The 17,132-nt window shown below is 50.1% G+C and overlaps 2 protein-coding genes across 2 annotated transcripts; both read right to left on the minus strand.

The window, feature by feature from the left end:
• Nucleotides 1-3,339: 3,339 nt before the first annotated feature.
• LOC125518942 lies at nucleotides 3,340-5,163 on the minus strand. The gene is made up of 2 exons (XM_048683825.1): nucleotides 4,746-5,163; nucleotides 3,340-4,054 (listed from the first exon to the last, which is right to left on the minus strand). Exons 1-2 carry the CDS (start codon nucleotides 5,004-5,006, stop codon nucleotides 3,605-3,607), a joined length of 711 nt encoding a protein of 236 aa, XP_048539782.1. The 5' UTR covers nucleotides 5,007-5,163; the 3' UTR covers nucleotides 3,340-3,604.
• Nucleotides 5,164-15,354: 10,191 nt separating this feature from the next.
• On the minus strand, nucleotides 15,355-16,858 carry LOC125518941 (replication termination factor 2-like). The gene has a single exon (XM_048683824.1). The coding sequence runs from the start codon at nucleotides 16,725-16,727 to the stop codon at nucleotides 15,696-15,698; it is 1,032 nt and encodes a 343-aa protein (XP_048539781.1). The 5' UTR covers nucleotides 16,728-16,858; the 3' UTR covers nucleotides 15,355-15,695.
• Nucleotides 16,859-17,132: the final 274 nt, after the last annotated feature.

Here is a 17,132-nt window from a genome sequence, read left to right on the forward strand (position 1 = left end):
CTGTCTACTGTGAGGCAACAGCCTCACAGTCCTTTATTAAAGAACTGAGAAGTCTTACAAACCAAAATAAAAAACTAAGCCAAGCTAAGAGAAAAAACTAGACTTACCTATTTACATGTTACATAATTACAGAAAAGCTATAAACAAACTCCTATGGCAGAGAGTTAATCCAGTTTAACAAAGTTGGTCATGTGCTTGGCTTGAATCTGTGTGAGAACAGTGTCACATCATGTATGAACCTTTCCTTCCATCCCCTAAAAGAAGGCCTCCCATGTCTGAAGATCCTTCCATTACGAATAAGCCAAATGTTCCAGGCAGCCAGAAAAGTAACCTCATGGAAAACAGGGTGTCCAAAGCTTCTTTTTGGCATGAAGGATACACTCTCTTGGGTTTAGACCAGCAACCCACTGGATCTGAAGATAATTCCATACCCTTGCACTGAAGGTACACTTAAAAAATAGGTGATCTCTGTCCTCCAGGGTTTTGAGTGGGGCATAAAGGGCAGTTATTCTCATCATTCTGTTGCCTCTTCTAACCAGCATATCTCTGGTATTTAATCTGTCATTAAGCATCAGCCATGCAAAGACCTTAATCTTCATGATACTCCTGCTTTCCCATATCCATTTACATGGCTCATCAACTGGCATGTGGGCATGCATTGTTGTGTAAAAACTCTTTGCAGAGTAATTACCTTTACCAGGTGACCATAACCAATTATCATTTGCAGTATTATTTCTGGGCAAGTTCTGGGACCCCTCAATGAGAGTGCAATTCTTCCATGGCCTCCATAGAGAGTGGTTATTGAAAAAAGTTGGTATAATCATGCTCATGCAGGAAATCATGGACAGAAATTGTCATCAATCACATACGAAAATATCCTTGGAAATCTGTCCTTGAGAGGGGTTGCAGCACCCAAGAAAGACCAAGCATCATGCCAGAATAGTGTTGTGTCTCCCAATTGACATTAACCATAGAGTGAAGTCCGAATATTTCACTCAGTTTAAGCACATCTCTCCACCAAAAAGATCCACAAAGGACTGTAGCATGAGGTACTATCCGTTCATAGTAAGAATTCCACATGAGATTCACCCATGGGATATCAACCTTGTTATAGAACTTAAAAAGATGTTTGGTGAGAAGAGCTATGTTTTGGATACTAAGGTTTATAATTCCCATGCCCCCATTTACTTTGGGCCTACACACTAGAGGCAATGGAGCCAATGGCTGTCTTGGAGTGTCAGAGTTTCCTCTCCATAAACATTGCCTCATAATTCTTTCCAATTGCTTGATTATACCATCAGGCAGACACAGGCTGCAAAGAAAGTATATTGGCATAGAAGAAAGTACTGACTGTACTAACTGAAGTCTGGCTCCCCGAGATAGAAGAGATGAACTAGCTGACAGTCTTCTCTCAACTCTCTGTACAACTGGTACCAGGTCCTGTATCCTGGGCCTGGTTGTTCCAAGTGGCAACCCTAAATATGTAAAAGGTAGTGAGCCAACCTGACACCCAAAAACATCTGCTAGTCTCCTTGTTTCAGTGTTGTCCACATTAATGGGTATGATTGAAGATTTATGAAAATTAACTTTCAGTCCAGTGGATTCAGAAAAGGTTCTGAGCATATTCTTGAGGGCTAGGAGCTGGGGTTCCACAGCAGGAACCACAAGCAGGGTATCATCTGCATACTGCACTACAGGGAAGTCCTCATCATGTGATGGAATTGGCAGAGTTAACTCTCCCCTTCTTGACATATCATTGACAGCAGATTGCAAAAGATCAGCAACAATAACAAAAAACAAAGGTGATAGAGGATCACCCTAACCCCCTTCCTACAAATAAATTGCTTGCCAGGGACTCCATTAAGGAGAATGGAAGACGATCCAGATCAGAGTAACTGCTTAATCCAACCAATCCATTTTTCATCAAATCCTTTGAATTTAAGCATCTGAAGGATCAACTCATGTTCCACAGTATCAAAATCTTTTGCAAAATCAAGCTTGAGAATGAAAATTGGCTTTTTAGATTGACGGCATTGATGAATGTATTCAAAACTCCAAGCAATACAATCCTGGATAGATCCGCATTTCAAGAACCCATATTGATTTTTGTGGATGCATCTCAGTATTACCTTCTGGAGTCTGTTTGCAAGAAACTTTGTTAGGAACTTCAAAAAAGAATTAGTCAGTGAAATCGGTCTGAAATCATTGGGCCCCTCAGGTGATAGCACTTTAGGAATCAAGGTGATCAAAAAACCATTGATACTTTCAAGACTAATTTTCAACCTTCCATATCAGATATCAATGAGTAGTAACCTAAACTGGGGTAAGCCGACCCTAGAGACTTGTAATAGAGCTGCTGATGACACATGAAAGCCTGTTGATAGAATAGAACCTTGCGAAAGTGCTCTTCTGAGCGCGATCGTAGGTGCTCGCGATATCCCTCCCGCTCGTGATCTTCGAGATTCCCATTCTGACGCATACAGGCCCACGTATTACTGCCGTATATCTATTAATGAACAGTTTTATTGGCCCACTTCTAGCAAACGGCCATTGGTACAGCGTCACGGACTGGGCCGCTAACTCGCTGATTCTGGACCGACGACGGCAGCTATCTCCAGTCGCCGCACGCCCCAGCCGTAGACTGCTCGCCGTCTTCAAGCTCGGGGCTCGGCAAGCTCACACAGCAGCTAATCATGCTTTTCCGGATCGTGTTCTCTGCACCGTTCATCCACCGCGCGGAGCGCCTGCATCTGCACTTCGTCCTGCGGGCCCATCTCTTATGTCTCCAGATGTGCGGTTGCATGGCATGTCTCCTGCAGGAAACTCGTCAAGATAAGCAAGGAGAAAAATCAGGAACAGAATTCATGGGTGGACTGAATCTTCTTACCTGCTCAAAGACAGCAGACACTCCAGAAGATGAAGTCAGCGCAACAACTTGTAGTCCTACAGGCTGGTTTACTGAACTTTCAGCTCAACTGAACCCTGCACGCGAGCTGTACAACTTAAATAGAAGTTCCTGCCAATTCATGCTACAACAGAGTTTACAGCGCAAGGGGAATCACCTCTGCGGATACTTCATCCAGCTTGCGAGTTGCATCTGATTTTGTAATGCCAGACGCCCATAGGGATAGCACGGTCAGAGCCATGGCAAGAACTGCCCTGTAGTATTCAGTCTTTTCTACCTAAATGAAAAGGAATGGATCGGTCAGATGGGGCACGCATGGTGGAGGAACGCTTATGTAATTGCTCCTCTGTTTTCCCTGCTCTTGTAGTGCAATTAGAAATGGATCGGCCGAGCACTGGGCGCGCGGCCTCACACAGGCATGCACTTGTCCAGCATTTAGCACAATTGCCCATCCAGCAGCCAAAGATAACCAGATTGTCTCAGTAAAAAATTCAGCCAACAGAAACCATGTTGGCAATGGGAAATGCACTTCACAGAAGCACCAAGACAGATCAACAACCATATGTACACCACTCTGTATACAAAGACAGACGATACGCCTGAAAACGACATACAAACACATACATTAGCAACACAAATCACTATCGTTGCACATCACATGTTGTTTAGCCGCAGATCACCTACTTTGCGGCAGTTGTTTCATTTGTGACCTTCAACGCCGCAGTTTTTGTGCCGCACTGGTTTACAAACTGGCTTGGGGATATCAGGTTGTCCTCTTGTGCCCCTGCTGGCAACATATCGTGCAGAAGCTTGTCCGTTTGCTGAGCCCCTCGTACGGCGCCTTCTCTTGGCTAGTTGTTGGGCGACCCATCTCTTTTGGCTTCTTTGGCGCCAACATCCAGCGAGCCTGTTCCCAGTCTCATTTGCCGAAGTAGCATCATCGGTCTGGTTTCCAATGGTTGCATCTCCAACTAATGGCCCTTGTTCTCGTAGCTTATTGACGAGATGGTCTTCCTTAGAGGTCTTGTACGCAGCAGTGGTAATGCTCCCTGTTACCAAGCGTATTCCAGCCATACCGTCCCTCGCGATCTGCAGACTGGAACCTACCTTGAATGGTAATTTATGTGATGCCCCGTGGGATACATACATGTGATAAAACGAGAAAGAAAAAGAAGATGTCAGACGGTAGCAACAAAACTAGGACTGCCGTTAAAAGATGGAAGTAGTTATGACTAGCCGTAGCAGATACAGAAAAACTAGATAGGACTAACCATATCAGATCCAAATCAAAAACAGAGAACTGACAGCAAAATTAGGCTGCAGTTTGAGAGCTGTTGTGGGGGGGGGGGGGGGGGGGGAGTTTAGTTGTGCTGTTAAGGTCGCCTTTTCGGACTGAAAAGAACAAAGAATTGTAGTAAGAGAAAAAATAATGTACTGAAAAAAGAATGAAGACTGAAAACTGAGACTTGGGTGCCGATCCTTATGGGTACTGAGTGAGAACTAGCATTTCTCTGTTTTTCTCAATCGGCACTGACACCTCATTCAATAATGTACTGAAGCAAGAAATACTCAAAAACTTTGTTTTTGGCCTATCCAGAAAAACAGAGTAGATTCGTAAAGGCTTGTCAAGAATAAATCCATCAAACAATAAAAATGAGCAACCAAAAACTGAATAGTTGTACATAAATTTCAGGTGGTTAGTGCCAGAGAAACATAGTGTGCACTATATACAGAAAAATTGTACCAAAATTTTAGGGTGATGGTTGACCTTAGCCTCACATTTTTAAAATGCACACGTACACGTCATGGTGGTAAGCTCTATTGTTATTGAGATGCTTACCAGCTTTGCCATCAGAATATAGAGGGCTTTTGGTTTTTGGTTGCTATAGACTGAAGAAACGACAAATAAAAGAACAATATGACTAAAAGAAGAACAATGAATTAAACTAAAGAAATCAACAACAACAACAACAACAACATCCTCGGCCGGGCCAAGCCCTCCGCCGCTGCGACGGCGCAGCCCGTCGCCGGAGGAGGTCGCGGGGCTCTGCTTCCGCTGCCTCGACCATCGCCACCGGGTCAGAGACTGCACCAACGACATCCGCTGTCGCCGATGCCTCGAATCTGGCCACGACTCTGTCTCCTGCGAGAACAAGCGCCGCGACGCCACCGGACGTGCCCGTGCCACCAACGCCGGCCCCTCTGCCGCGGATGCGGCCACGCGCCAGACCGCCCCCCCCCCCCCCCCCCCCCCCCCCCCCCCCCCCCCCCCCCCCCCCCCCCCCACCGCGCCGCGCCGCGCCTACGCCGCCACCCCTGCCGCTGGTGACCGCCCTGGTCACGGCGCCCCCTCCTCGCGCGCCGGAGCCCGAGCCCGTGCGGGTGATCATGGCCCACTCCGTCGAGATGGAGGCGGAGGACGTCCTTAGCCGCGCCATGGTCGCCTCCATCACCGGCAACCGACCACGTGTGTCCGGCGCTGAGGTCTCCAATGTGCTCATCAACACGTTTGAGCTGGTCGACGGCGACTTCACCGTGCATGAGCACCATCCCGAGGACTTCTTAATCCTCTTCAGCTCCCATACCACCAAGCGCCGCCTCGACGGAGAGCACTTCATCAACTCACCGCGATTCTCGCTCTCCCTCAGGCCATGGAGCAAGCTAGCCCACACTGGCTCCGGCGACTTCGAGTACTGCGTCGAGCTGGAGCTCCGCGGCGTTCCGGCGCAGGCTTGGCACCTGTCCACCGCCGAGCACGTCCTGGGCACGAGCTGCTGGATAGAGCGCCTTCACCCCAAGACGCGCTCCAGGGCCAACCTTGCGACGTTCAAGCTGGCCGCGCGCACACACCACCCCGACAGCATCCGCCGCGCCGCCGTTCTGGAGATCGTCGAGCAGATCCCCGCGCGCCTGAGCTCCGACAAGCCCACCATCAGGACCCTCACCTACCCCATTGCCATTACTGTGGCCCGCGTTGAGCCAGCTAGTGCCCCAGTCCTCCGCGGCCAGCATGGAACAGGACAGGGTGGGGATGGTGCGCACGGCGTGGGATGGACGACGCGCTGTGGCGGGCACAAAACCGGCTCGGACGGGTGGACGGACTCGCCGTATCGCATGCTTGGCCTGCTCCCGCCAGCAAGGGCACGCCGCCGTCCGTACTGGGACAGGATCTTCGCATGGCATCGTGGCCTGGTCAGCAGGGGACCCACCCCCCTCGTCAACGTGCCAGAAAAGGAAGAGGCAGAGGATCGCAAAGGGGCGCTTTGCAGGCGGGCCCCGTGGATAAGACTGTCGGGGACGCAGTTGTCCCCGTGACCACAATGACCACGCCTGTTGGTAGCGCTGCTCTGGCTACTGCGGCCCCGGTTGCGGGCGTGGTGGCGGGCCAGGCACCAACTGGCGACCCCCCGTTGGTTGCAAACTCACCAAAACCAGCGCGGGATTCGAATCCGGCTGGGAACGGCGTGCCCGAGGACGATCGCGTGGGGGCCACGTCTGGCTCGCCTGATCCCATGCATTGTCGGGATCTCGACGCCGTCAGCGCGGTTCCTGATACGCCGCCAACGCCTGTGGGCCATCCTGTGGCTCGGTCGGGCCAAAGCACCAACCCCTCCACGCCAGCGTCTGGGGAGACGGGCCCTGGTGACGGCGACCGCCTGCACACCGGGCGCCCCACGTGGAGGCACGCGCGATGTCCCCGACAGCCTCGCAACCGCCCAATCCCGTGCCAACGACGCCCACGTCACGGCTAGCCACGCCCCAAGCCCGGCCCACCACGCAGGAGGCCGTCGTGGGTCTCGCTGCCCCCATGCCGACAGAAGCCCAACATGGCTCCCCACGTCCGACGCCGGGGAGGTTCGCATCGCCGCCAATCACGCTGCGTCGATCTCGCGCACGCCCCTGCATGCCGAAGACATGGACTCTAGGCGAGTTTCTCGCAGCCGCAACGAAGCACATTACCGCGGCTTTGCCAACCCCGGGGAAAAAACCGCGCCGCCCGCTGAACTTCTCGCCCAGACGTGGCCGATCGGCCACCATCGCCGTCTCGTCAGCCGCACCACCCACTGCTGAGCGCCGTGCGCAAGTTCAGCTCCTCCGCACGCTAGGGATTGTCGGGACCAACTAGAGGATCACCGCTGCTGAGATGAAGGCGTATGACGACATGTTCGCGGCACCAATCCCGCTCTCGGTGCTCATGGCCATCGCTGCCCTTGTAGACCGAGAACTACCCGCGGACTTCTCTACCGCGGCTGCTGCGACGGCCACCGCTCGGTTGGCCGGCTCGCCATAGGGCTATTACGATGTCCACCCTCGTCGATCATGTGCACCCATGGATCACGACATCAAGATAGCTATATGGAATGTGTGCGGCCTTAACGCGCGTGCCCGGCGCTATGCCGTTAGATCGCTGCTTAACACCACCGGAGCCTCCATTGTATGCCTACAAGAAACTAAAGTGGCTTTGATGTGCTCGTCCGTTGTCCTCGATACCCTTGGTTCGGAGTTTGACGACTACACGTACCTCTCGGCGAATGGCACGAGGGGAGGTATCCTGCTCGCGTGGAAGAGTAGGGTCGTGTCGATCATTGACCCCCTGTTCACCGCGAACGCCATCACGGCAAGAGTGGCCGCGGCCAGTGGCACGCCATGGTGGATGTCCGTCGTTTACGGCCCCCAAGAGGACGCGGAAAAGATCGCCTTCCTGCAAGAGATACGCGCGGACTGCCCCGGGCCGTGGATGCTTTGCAGTGACTTCAACTTGATCCTACACGACGAAGACAAAAATAACGGCAACCTGAACCGCCGCATGATGGGAAAATTCCGCCGCCTCATCAACGACCTCGCGCTCAAGGAGGTATATCTCAATGGAAGAAGATTCATGTGGTCCAACGAGCAAACTCCGCCCACCCTGGTGCACCTGGACCGCGTGTTTTGCACCGCGAACTGGGAGGACGCACATGGCGGCTGCCACTTGAGATGCCTCGCCTCCGTCGTGTCCGACCATTGCCCGCTCCTCCTTGATTGCGCACCCATGCATGCAGCACATCGGAGGTTCCATTTTGAGGATTTCTGGTTGCGGCTTGACGGATTCCACGACACGGTTGCCGCGGCTTGGGGATCGGTGCACGACCCGAACCCTTTCCGGCGTCTCATGCTGCGCCTCCAGAGCACGGCCCGCTCACTGACGAGTTGGAGCGCCAAGTCCAAAGGTTGCATTCGTGACAAGATGGTTTTCTCCCACGAGCTCATATCGCGCTTCGACAAGGCCCAGGAAGACCGCGCGCCCCCCCCCCCCCCCCCGGAAGATTGGCTGCGAAAACAGCTCAAGATCTCATACTTGGGGCTGGCTTCTCTCGAGCGCACGATCGCGAGGCAACGGGCGCGGATCACCATGCTCAAAGACGGCGATGCTAACACAGCCTTCTTATACCGCCAATGTTCATTCCGCCGACAGAAGAACCACATATTCCGCCTTGTGGTCGACGGACATGTGATCACCGATCAGGAGGGAATGGCCCAAGCGGCCTTCACGTACTTTGATGAGCTCCTTGGCTCCTCCGTCACCCGCAACCACACGCTGGATCTATCGCAGATCATCGAGCCCCATGACCTGACTGACCTCGAGGCACCATTCAGCCCGGAGGAGATTTGGGACGCCGTCAAGCGCCACCCGGCTCGCAAGGCGCCAGGGCCGGACGGATTTACCGCGGAATTCTTGCGGGCCTGCTGGAGCATCATCAAGCAAGACTTTCGACGTCTTCCAGCAGCTCTTTGAGCTGCGCGGTCGTGGATTCAGCAAGCTCAATCAGGCCCTCTTAACATTACTCCCAAAGCGGGCAGATGCGTGCCAACTACGCGACTATCGGCCAATATGCCTCATTCACCTTGTGGCGAAGATCTTCGCGAAGGTGCTTTCGCTCCGCCTAGCGCCCAGACTGGGAAACATGGTCAGCCACAACCAGAACGCTTTCATTCCGGGACGGAGCCTGCACGACAACTTTGTCCTCGTCCGGCAATCGATGAAGCTGCTGCACCAACTTGGGGCTCCGAGAGCGATGCTCAAGCTCGACCTAACGCGCGCCTTCGACTCCCTATCATGGCCCTTCCTTTTTGAGGCTCTTGGCCAATACAGATTCGGACCACGCTTCAGGGAGTGGCTCGCGATCTTGCTATCGTCTTCGAGCACCCGGATCATGATCAATGGTGAGCCGGGACCGCCAGTGTGGCATCGCTGCGGGCTGCGCCAGGGAGACCCCGTTTCTCCGCAGCTCTTCGTGCTCGTCGTGGACATCCTTGGACGTCTAATCAGCCGCGCCCACGACGCCGGCATACTGCAGCGGCTGCACCCCCGACGAGACATTCCGGCCATATCCTTGTATGCCAACGACGTGATGCTATTCTGCCACGCCACGCAAGACGACGTGGAGGCCGTCCGCGCGATCCTGGCCGCATTCAGTGAAGCTAGCGGCCTCCAAGTCAACTATGCCAAAAGCTCCGCCACCGTTTTCAATGGCGACCCCGAGGCGGATGCAGCAATTGATCAGGTGGGATGCGCGCAAGCGGAGCTACCCATTACTTATCTTGGCAACCCTCTCACGCTACGCCGCCCCTCAGCTGCCCAACTACAACCCCTCGTCGACTCGGTGGCCGCTCGGCTCCCCACATGGAAAGCATGGCTCATGAACAAAACCGGGCGGCTGGCTTTGGTCAAATCGGTGCTCGCCGCGATCCCGATACATCAGTTGCTCGCGTTCGCGCCACCCAAGAAGACCTTGAGACAGCTCGAAAAGATCCAGCGCGGCTTCTTGTGGGCTAGGCGCGCTACTGCTAATGGCGGACACTGCCACGTCAACTGGCGACGTGTGTGCCGCCCGCTCGAGTACGGCGGGCTCGGGGTCCAGGACCTGGAGCGTGCCGGTCTAGCGCTGCGCCTGCGCTGGATGTGGTTCTCCCACACGGACGACGACCGCGCATGGCGAGGCCTCGACCTCCAGTTTTCCCGCAAGGAGCGCGCGTTGTTCTTCGCATCGACGACCATGGAGCTTGGCGATGGACAGACGGCATTGTTCTGGGATGACCAATGGCTCAACGGCCAGTCCGTGCGGGAGCTCGCGCCGGCACTCTACCAATGCATTCCCAAACGGCGACGCAAGTTGACAACGGTGGCCGCAGGCCTAGCGGGCAATGCTTGGGCTCGCGACATTCAAGGAGTGATAGGGATCCACGAGATTGGCCAATATCTCAGACTGTGGCAGGCCGTGCAGCAGATCAGCCTATCAAACCGGCCCGACCGAATGCTCTGGAGATGGACGGCTAGCGGCAACTACACGGCACGGTCATGCTACGGCGCAACCTTCCATGGATCCATGAAATGCCCCTCCTGGAAGCTTACCTGGAAGAGCTAGGCACCGCACCGTGTACATTTCTTTCACTGGTTGGCCAGCCAGGACCGGTGCTGGACGGAAGAGACTAGCCCGTCGCGGCCTACAGCACCATCCACGATGCCTCCTCTGTGATCAGGCCCCAGAGTCAATGTGGCACCTGCTCCTGGAATGCCCGTTTACGCAGCAGGTCTGGCACGACGTGCTGGCTTGGGCGAGGATACCTTCTCAACCGCCAAGCAATGAGCCCACCCTCACGGACTGGTGGCAACGAATGAAAGGGCAGACCCCACATGCGCTATGGAAAGGCCTGCAATCTATCGCCATGCTCGTCCCTTGGATGATTTGGAAACAACGCAACGAGTGCGTCTTCAACAATGCGCGCCCCTCGGTTACCGCACTCGTAGATAGAATTAAGGCCGAAGCCAAATGTTGGGCACAAGCTGGCGCTTTGGGTCTCAGGGTAGTCCTCCCCACCAACTGGGATGTCCACTGATAGGTTGCCAATCCATGTAGCCACCACCTCCTAGGAGGATTGTATCTTCTCATCTTTTCAATGAAATGAAACGCAAAGAGTCCTTTGCGTTTTCTCGAAAAAAATGGTAAGAACACTTCAAAAATATTGCTACTAACTAAAGAAAAGAGGGGTGCCACACTGATGGTTTTAACTAAAGAATAAAGAACATATTCTGCGGAAACAAAGCTCTTAGCTATTGATGAATATTTCTTTCTTAGGTAGGCGCCCTTTTATAGATTACCCGGAGGTATACACATTTACACATTAGGGGTATTTTCAATATAAATTGGGGTCTCAAATGGCCGCCGGTTCTGAAAAAACTAATGTCTTGGTTATTATACCATGTATTGGGTTTTTTTTCCTTGCACTGCAAAAGAAATCAATAATATTTCCTGCCACAAAAATATTAATTGATGTTCACCCTTCCATATCAGATATCAATGAGTAGTAACCTGAACTGGGGTAAGCCGACGCTAGAGACTTGTAATAGAGCTGGTGATGACACATCAAAGTCTGTTGATAGAATAGATCCTTGCATCTTCTTTATAAAAAATATGGCCTTGGTTGGATCTTCCAAGCAAGTTTCCACATTCGAGACTATGCAAGGAAAATTTGCCAAGCTGAGATTGGCAACAATTACAGCCTAATATCGAGAACACTGCTAAAACCTCCAGCAAAATGGTAAAAACACTTTAGAAATACTGCTACTAACTAAAGAATAAAAAGAAGTAATCTGAACTAGGGTAAGCCAACACTATAGACTACTAAAAGAGTTGCTGATGACACATCAAAGCATGTTGATAGAACAGAATCTTGCTTTTTTTTATCGAAAGTGTGGCCTTGGTTGGATCCTCCGAGCATGTTTCCATATTCGAGACCAAGGAAATTTTACGTTGCTCAGACTGGCAATAATTACAGCCTAATATCGAGAAAACCACTAAAACCTCCAGCAAAATGGTAGAAACACTTTTAAAATACTGCTACTAACTAAACAAATGTTAAAAGCGGGGGTGCCACAATGATGGTTTTAACTAAAGAATAAAGAGCAGTGACCTGAACTGGGGTAAGCCGACGCTAGAGACTTGTAATAGAGCTGCTGATGACACATCAAAGCCTGTTGATAGAATAGAATCGTGCGTCTTCTTTATCAAAAATGTGGCCTTGGTTGGATCCTCCGAGCAAGTTTCAATATTAGGACTAAGCAAGGAAAATTTACCAAGCTCAGGCTGGCAACAATTACAGCCTAATATCATGAACACCGCAAAAACCTCCAGTAAAATGGTAGAAACACTTCAAAAATACTGCTACTAACTAAAAGAATGTTAAAAAGGAGGAGTGCCACAGTGATGGTATTAACTAAGGAGTAAGGAGCAGTAAGAACATGATGTTTAGTACAATTACCTTTAAATAGACCGAACAATGTAAAATCTTTGGTCTTCAACCCATGGCCTTCATGCCCATTGATGCTGCAACATTACGATCAGGGACAAGTCAATATAAAGAGTGTAAGAAATCCTCCCAAAAGTTAAGACGGAAACAGATGTGATTACATAAGTACCATGCATTCCTATTTTGTAGTTATCAGAACATCAGTGTTGATGTTTATCATCTCGTAAGGTGCCAAAGGACATCAAATTTTATTCTTGACTGCTTCTTTTCATCATTAGAAGCTGAAATCAAAAATACATTTCCTGGCAACCAAAAGAAGAGAAGTAGTGACAGCTTAGATCTGCTAGGGATATATACGTGATCAATTTCGAATATTCTAACCAACATTCTATGAGGTGTCCAAGTTGCAAATTCACACTCCCAAACTTTGCAAGGCTGAGAGAGGGGTAACTACCAAGCATCACCCTATGCTGATCAAAGAACAGCAGCATATGCTATTCGTACAGTAGGTTTGCAACGAGCAGAAGTTATGGTAAAGGGCGCTGGTAGTGGAAGAGATGCCACATTACGAGCCATTGCTAAAAGTGGTGTGGGATTAAGTTGTATACGTGATGTAACACCTATGCCACATAATGGATGTCAACCACCTAAAAAAAGAAGAATTAACCCACTTTCAACTTTCAGGATAAATAAACAATTCAATGATAAAACAATAATACTACTCTATTATGGTTTGAGAAGAGGCAGCAGGATTCAGTCAAACACTACAGTGGAAGTCTGTTGAATCAGATGTGGACTTCCAATTTTGTTGCATATTTATGTCTACATTTGTTCCAATCTAGCGTATACTAATAATAGCTCTAATATAGTCCCATCTTGTCACCAAGGATGACACTTTTACTGATATAAAATCTATAGCGTCAGAAGTTAACAAAAAAGCAAATTCAAAGAACGACCCTGGAGACATACCACATGAAACCTACAGTCAACTAAAACAAAAATTCATGATCGACACCCTTGCTCTTCTCAGTAGACTTGCTCCTGGACTAAATCTTGATGAAGAATTTAATCTGAGATTGGAACACCAAGATATCAGACTTATTTCTCCCATGTACATCCATCATATGGAAGCCCATTCCATTTTCCCTTTGACCTGTAGAGTTTATTCTGTTCATGTCAAACATCAGTCAACCTTTGCTAACTGAAAATCCATGGATATACAGGATGAAGACAAGTGCCACACTCAGATGACCAAGACCACTTAAAATTGAATGATTATTATAGAAGGAAAAAACAATTATGGTGATAATTTGATCAGAAGATTGGATGACTTGCACCAAGTGTTGAGGTATCAAAATTTATCGAAATTGCAGAATGGCGTGTTTATTCATTGATAAGATATGGTTCTACGGTACTTCTTGATGCAAATGAATTCAATGCAAAGCACTGATGTAAGCCATCTAGAAATGTTAGGTGGATGAAATGGGTGACAATATTAGACATCAACATTTGAGTCATTCGTAACCAGATTGCATCCTAACAGATCAGATGATGCAGTGGAAGAGCATGACTAAGAAGAAAGGGATACAGAAGCTGCCACAAAGACAATCAAACTGGAAATAAGAATATATCAGTCAGTACTTCACTCACAACTGGACACCTATAGTCCTCGACTCTGAATGGGAACATGTTATGAGTTGTCCAAATCTGATGTGTTTTGCTCTGAATTATGGATATTCGACATGAATGTGTTCATCAGTCCTACTCCTGGACAACTTGGGTTATGCAAACATGTTTCCAGTGCAGTAGTATAGTATTTGTAGCAAGTACACTCAACGACATTATATGACTAGCTGTTGACTAATGACTAGTCACAAAGAGTCGTTTAGTCGGTACCCCAGCAACTGGAATATATTTAAACGGATTAGCCGCGACGAGTCATCTAGTCGGTACCCCAGCAACTGGAATATATTTAAACCCGTAAACACTGATTTCTGTTCTCTATGCCACTTCACAAAAGCCATTAATCCAACAATAAGGTTCCAAAAAAGATATAGCAGCTATCACAGAAGCTATTCCTAGTGACGTTTCAATATTAAAAAAAAAACATAAGAGATAAGACAAGTATGGAATAAGAAAAAGAAATTAATGTGTGTCCAACTCCAAATAGTCTGAGGGAGGTACCGCATGTTAACGCAAAATAAATCTGGATGTCTTCTTGATAGGAGCTTGTTTCACCATTCCTTCTAAATTTGAACAGAATTAGACAGCTGAGGTGTCAAATTCCTGTGCGCCCAAATCAACTCTAGTCTTGATTCCTAAGTAAGTTTATGGCATCCTATGAATCTTTGCAGAATCTTATTCAGCAGCATGCATACAGGGCAGAAGTAGAATGATTATGGCTATTTTGGATCTTTTTATAAAATACACAATTAGCAAATATGTACATCCAGCAAAAGCTAAATACGTATGTACATTACAACACATATAGTATAGCCCAAATGCCAAAGGTATAACGAGAAATATAACATGTGTACATTGTAAACAAGTTATGGAAATAAAAGCCCAAAGGAGAAGGTGTGAAAGAAAATAGGCAAAGTTTCACCATGTCCAAGGTTAGCTTGACAGCATATCTATAGAAGCAGGCAAAGAGCAACTACAGCATACTGCCAGTGTCATGCTAATATTAATGTGACCGCCAAATGTTCTACCACTCACTGTCATTTCGCGAATTCCGTACTTCATGGACAACTAAACATCGAAACAAGCGCAATGCGCATTTATCTGTTCAGTAAAGTGGCACAGTCGAGATTACTACATTGAAAACCATAGAAACCATTTGATCTATCTTGAGAGTCCACTTGCGCATGCATATAAATCACAGCCTTATTCAAACAGGTTGTATGTAGGATTGCATAGCCAAGATACAGTGGAAGTTGCAACAATGAACACTAGGAACCCTTTGATTTAACTTGGGAGTCCCCTTAGGTATGCACGTAAATTAGTACCCCCTCCGTTTCAAATTACCTCATATATTCGATCTTGTTAGGATAAACCTTTGACCAGCAATTAAAGAAGTACTTTGAAATATGAACGTAATGGCAAGTGAATGAATTACAGCATTACTCAGACAAACTGCTAGAGAAGACTGGACCCAATGATAAGCGCCAACTGTTTCAACCATTACATATTTCACAAAGCATTTATAAGAACATATTGCTTCTCTTTGAATGAAAACTAGAGCATTACTCAGACAAATTGCTAGAAGACTGGACTCAATGATATGTGTTACAGCTATTACATATTTCACAAATCATTTATAAAAACATATTGCTTCTCTGCGAGTGAAAACTAGAAAGCTCCACACAGCAATCAAGCATAGATAACACCAACAGCTAAAACAAAAATACCAGAACTTATGGGCGAGCCATGGTATGAAGCTAATCGCTGAATCAGTACACGAGGTTCACCTCCATGCCATTGGAATCTCCCCAACATCGATTTAATTCCTTCCCAGGGGGAGTGACCGGCATGAGTATGTCTCCCTGAAATCAGACTTATTGGAAGAAGTGAAAATTGACGCATACACTTTCTTGTTTGCATGAGCCGGTGCATGATCTGCAGCCTTAAACCGCTTTGCTGGGGCAGCCTCCCCTTTCTTCCCATTCTCCAACTTCTCAGCATCTGCAACCGCAGCAACAGCATGCTTACTCCCACTGAGCCCATTCGCCAGCTTCTTATCCTTCTTCTCCTTGAGCTTCCCTCTCTCCTCCTCCATCCTCTGCCTCAACACTTCCACCTCCTCCTCGGTCCCATTGATGGGCATCTTGTCCGCCTCATCGAACTCCTTATGGCAGACCAAACACGAGGACGACTTCACCTCCTTGAGAGCCTTCACGCTCAGAACGTGGCCGCATCCACGGAGCGCGAGGAACTGGGACTTGCCGTTGAACTCGAACCCAGTGACTGGGCACTGGAAACGGACCTCCTGGTCCGCCGCGTTGGGCTTGGGGTGCAGGTGGATGGGGATCATGTCCTTGAGCCCACGGATGTGCGAGAGCGCCTTGGGCAGGCGCTTGTGGATGAGCGCCTCGACGAGGGCCTCCTTGTTGAACAGGTTGCCGAGGCGATCCACGACGGCGGGCGCGGCAAGGGGCTCCCCCGAGAGCGCGCAGCAGGTGAAGCGGGAGAGGCGGGCCTCGTTGGGGTCGGCCTTGTCGGGCTTCTTCGCGAGGTACATGGAGAGGTAGCAGTCGCGGGACTCGGCGCAGGTGGACCCGCCATCGCCGCCCCCGCCGCGGAGCGCGCGGAGGCGGAGCTGGAGCGATCCGGACGGCGCGAGGGAGGCGACGGGCGCGGAGAGCGCGAGCGGGCGGCCGTCGGTGGTGAGGTAGAAGGAGGAGGAGAGGAGGGGGAGGAAGCTGAGGAGGTCGGAGACGGGGAGGTGGGACGCGACGGTGAGGTACCGCGGCGGGAGGGACAGGTCGTCGAGGCGGAGGACCACGGCCCGGGTCGCGCCGGTGGCGGGCGCCATGGCTGGTGTGGGGCTAGGGTTAGGGTTTCGACGATGGTGCGCCGTATTCGGGAGCGGGGGAGGGGAAGCTAACGGAGACGATGGGGGATCGGGATGGTTCGGTGCGGGGCGGTGTGGCTGGCTCCTATGGGAAAGCTGGACGCGGAGGGGAATCGAGAGACGTCAACTCTGACGTCTGTACGCGGAGTGGGCTCGGTTGGGTTGGGAGTTTTGGACTGAGCTCGACTCGGACGGCTCAGTTGAGTCTGGGTTGGGCCAGCCCATTAGTTTTGGACTGAGCTCGACTCGGACGGCTCGGTTGAGTCTGGGTTGAGCTCGACTCGGATGGCTGCTAGAGCGAGGATCCTATACCGCCGCGGATCTCGCTTATAGCGAGACCTAGGGAAGCCTCGCGGCAGAGCGAGA

This window comes from Triticum urartu, chromosome 7 (assembly GCF_003073215.2).
Source record: "Triticum urartu cultivar G1812 chromosome 7, Tu2.1, whole genome shotgun sequence".
Taxonomy (NCBI): domain Eukaryota; kingdom Viridiplantae; phylum Streptophyta; class Magnoliopsida; order Poales; family Poaceae; genus Triticum; species Triticum urartu.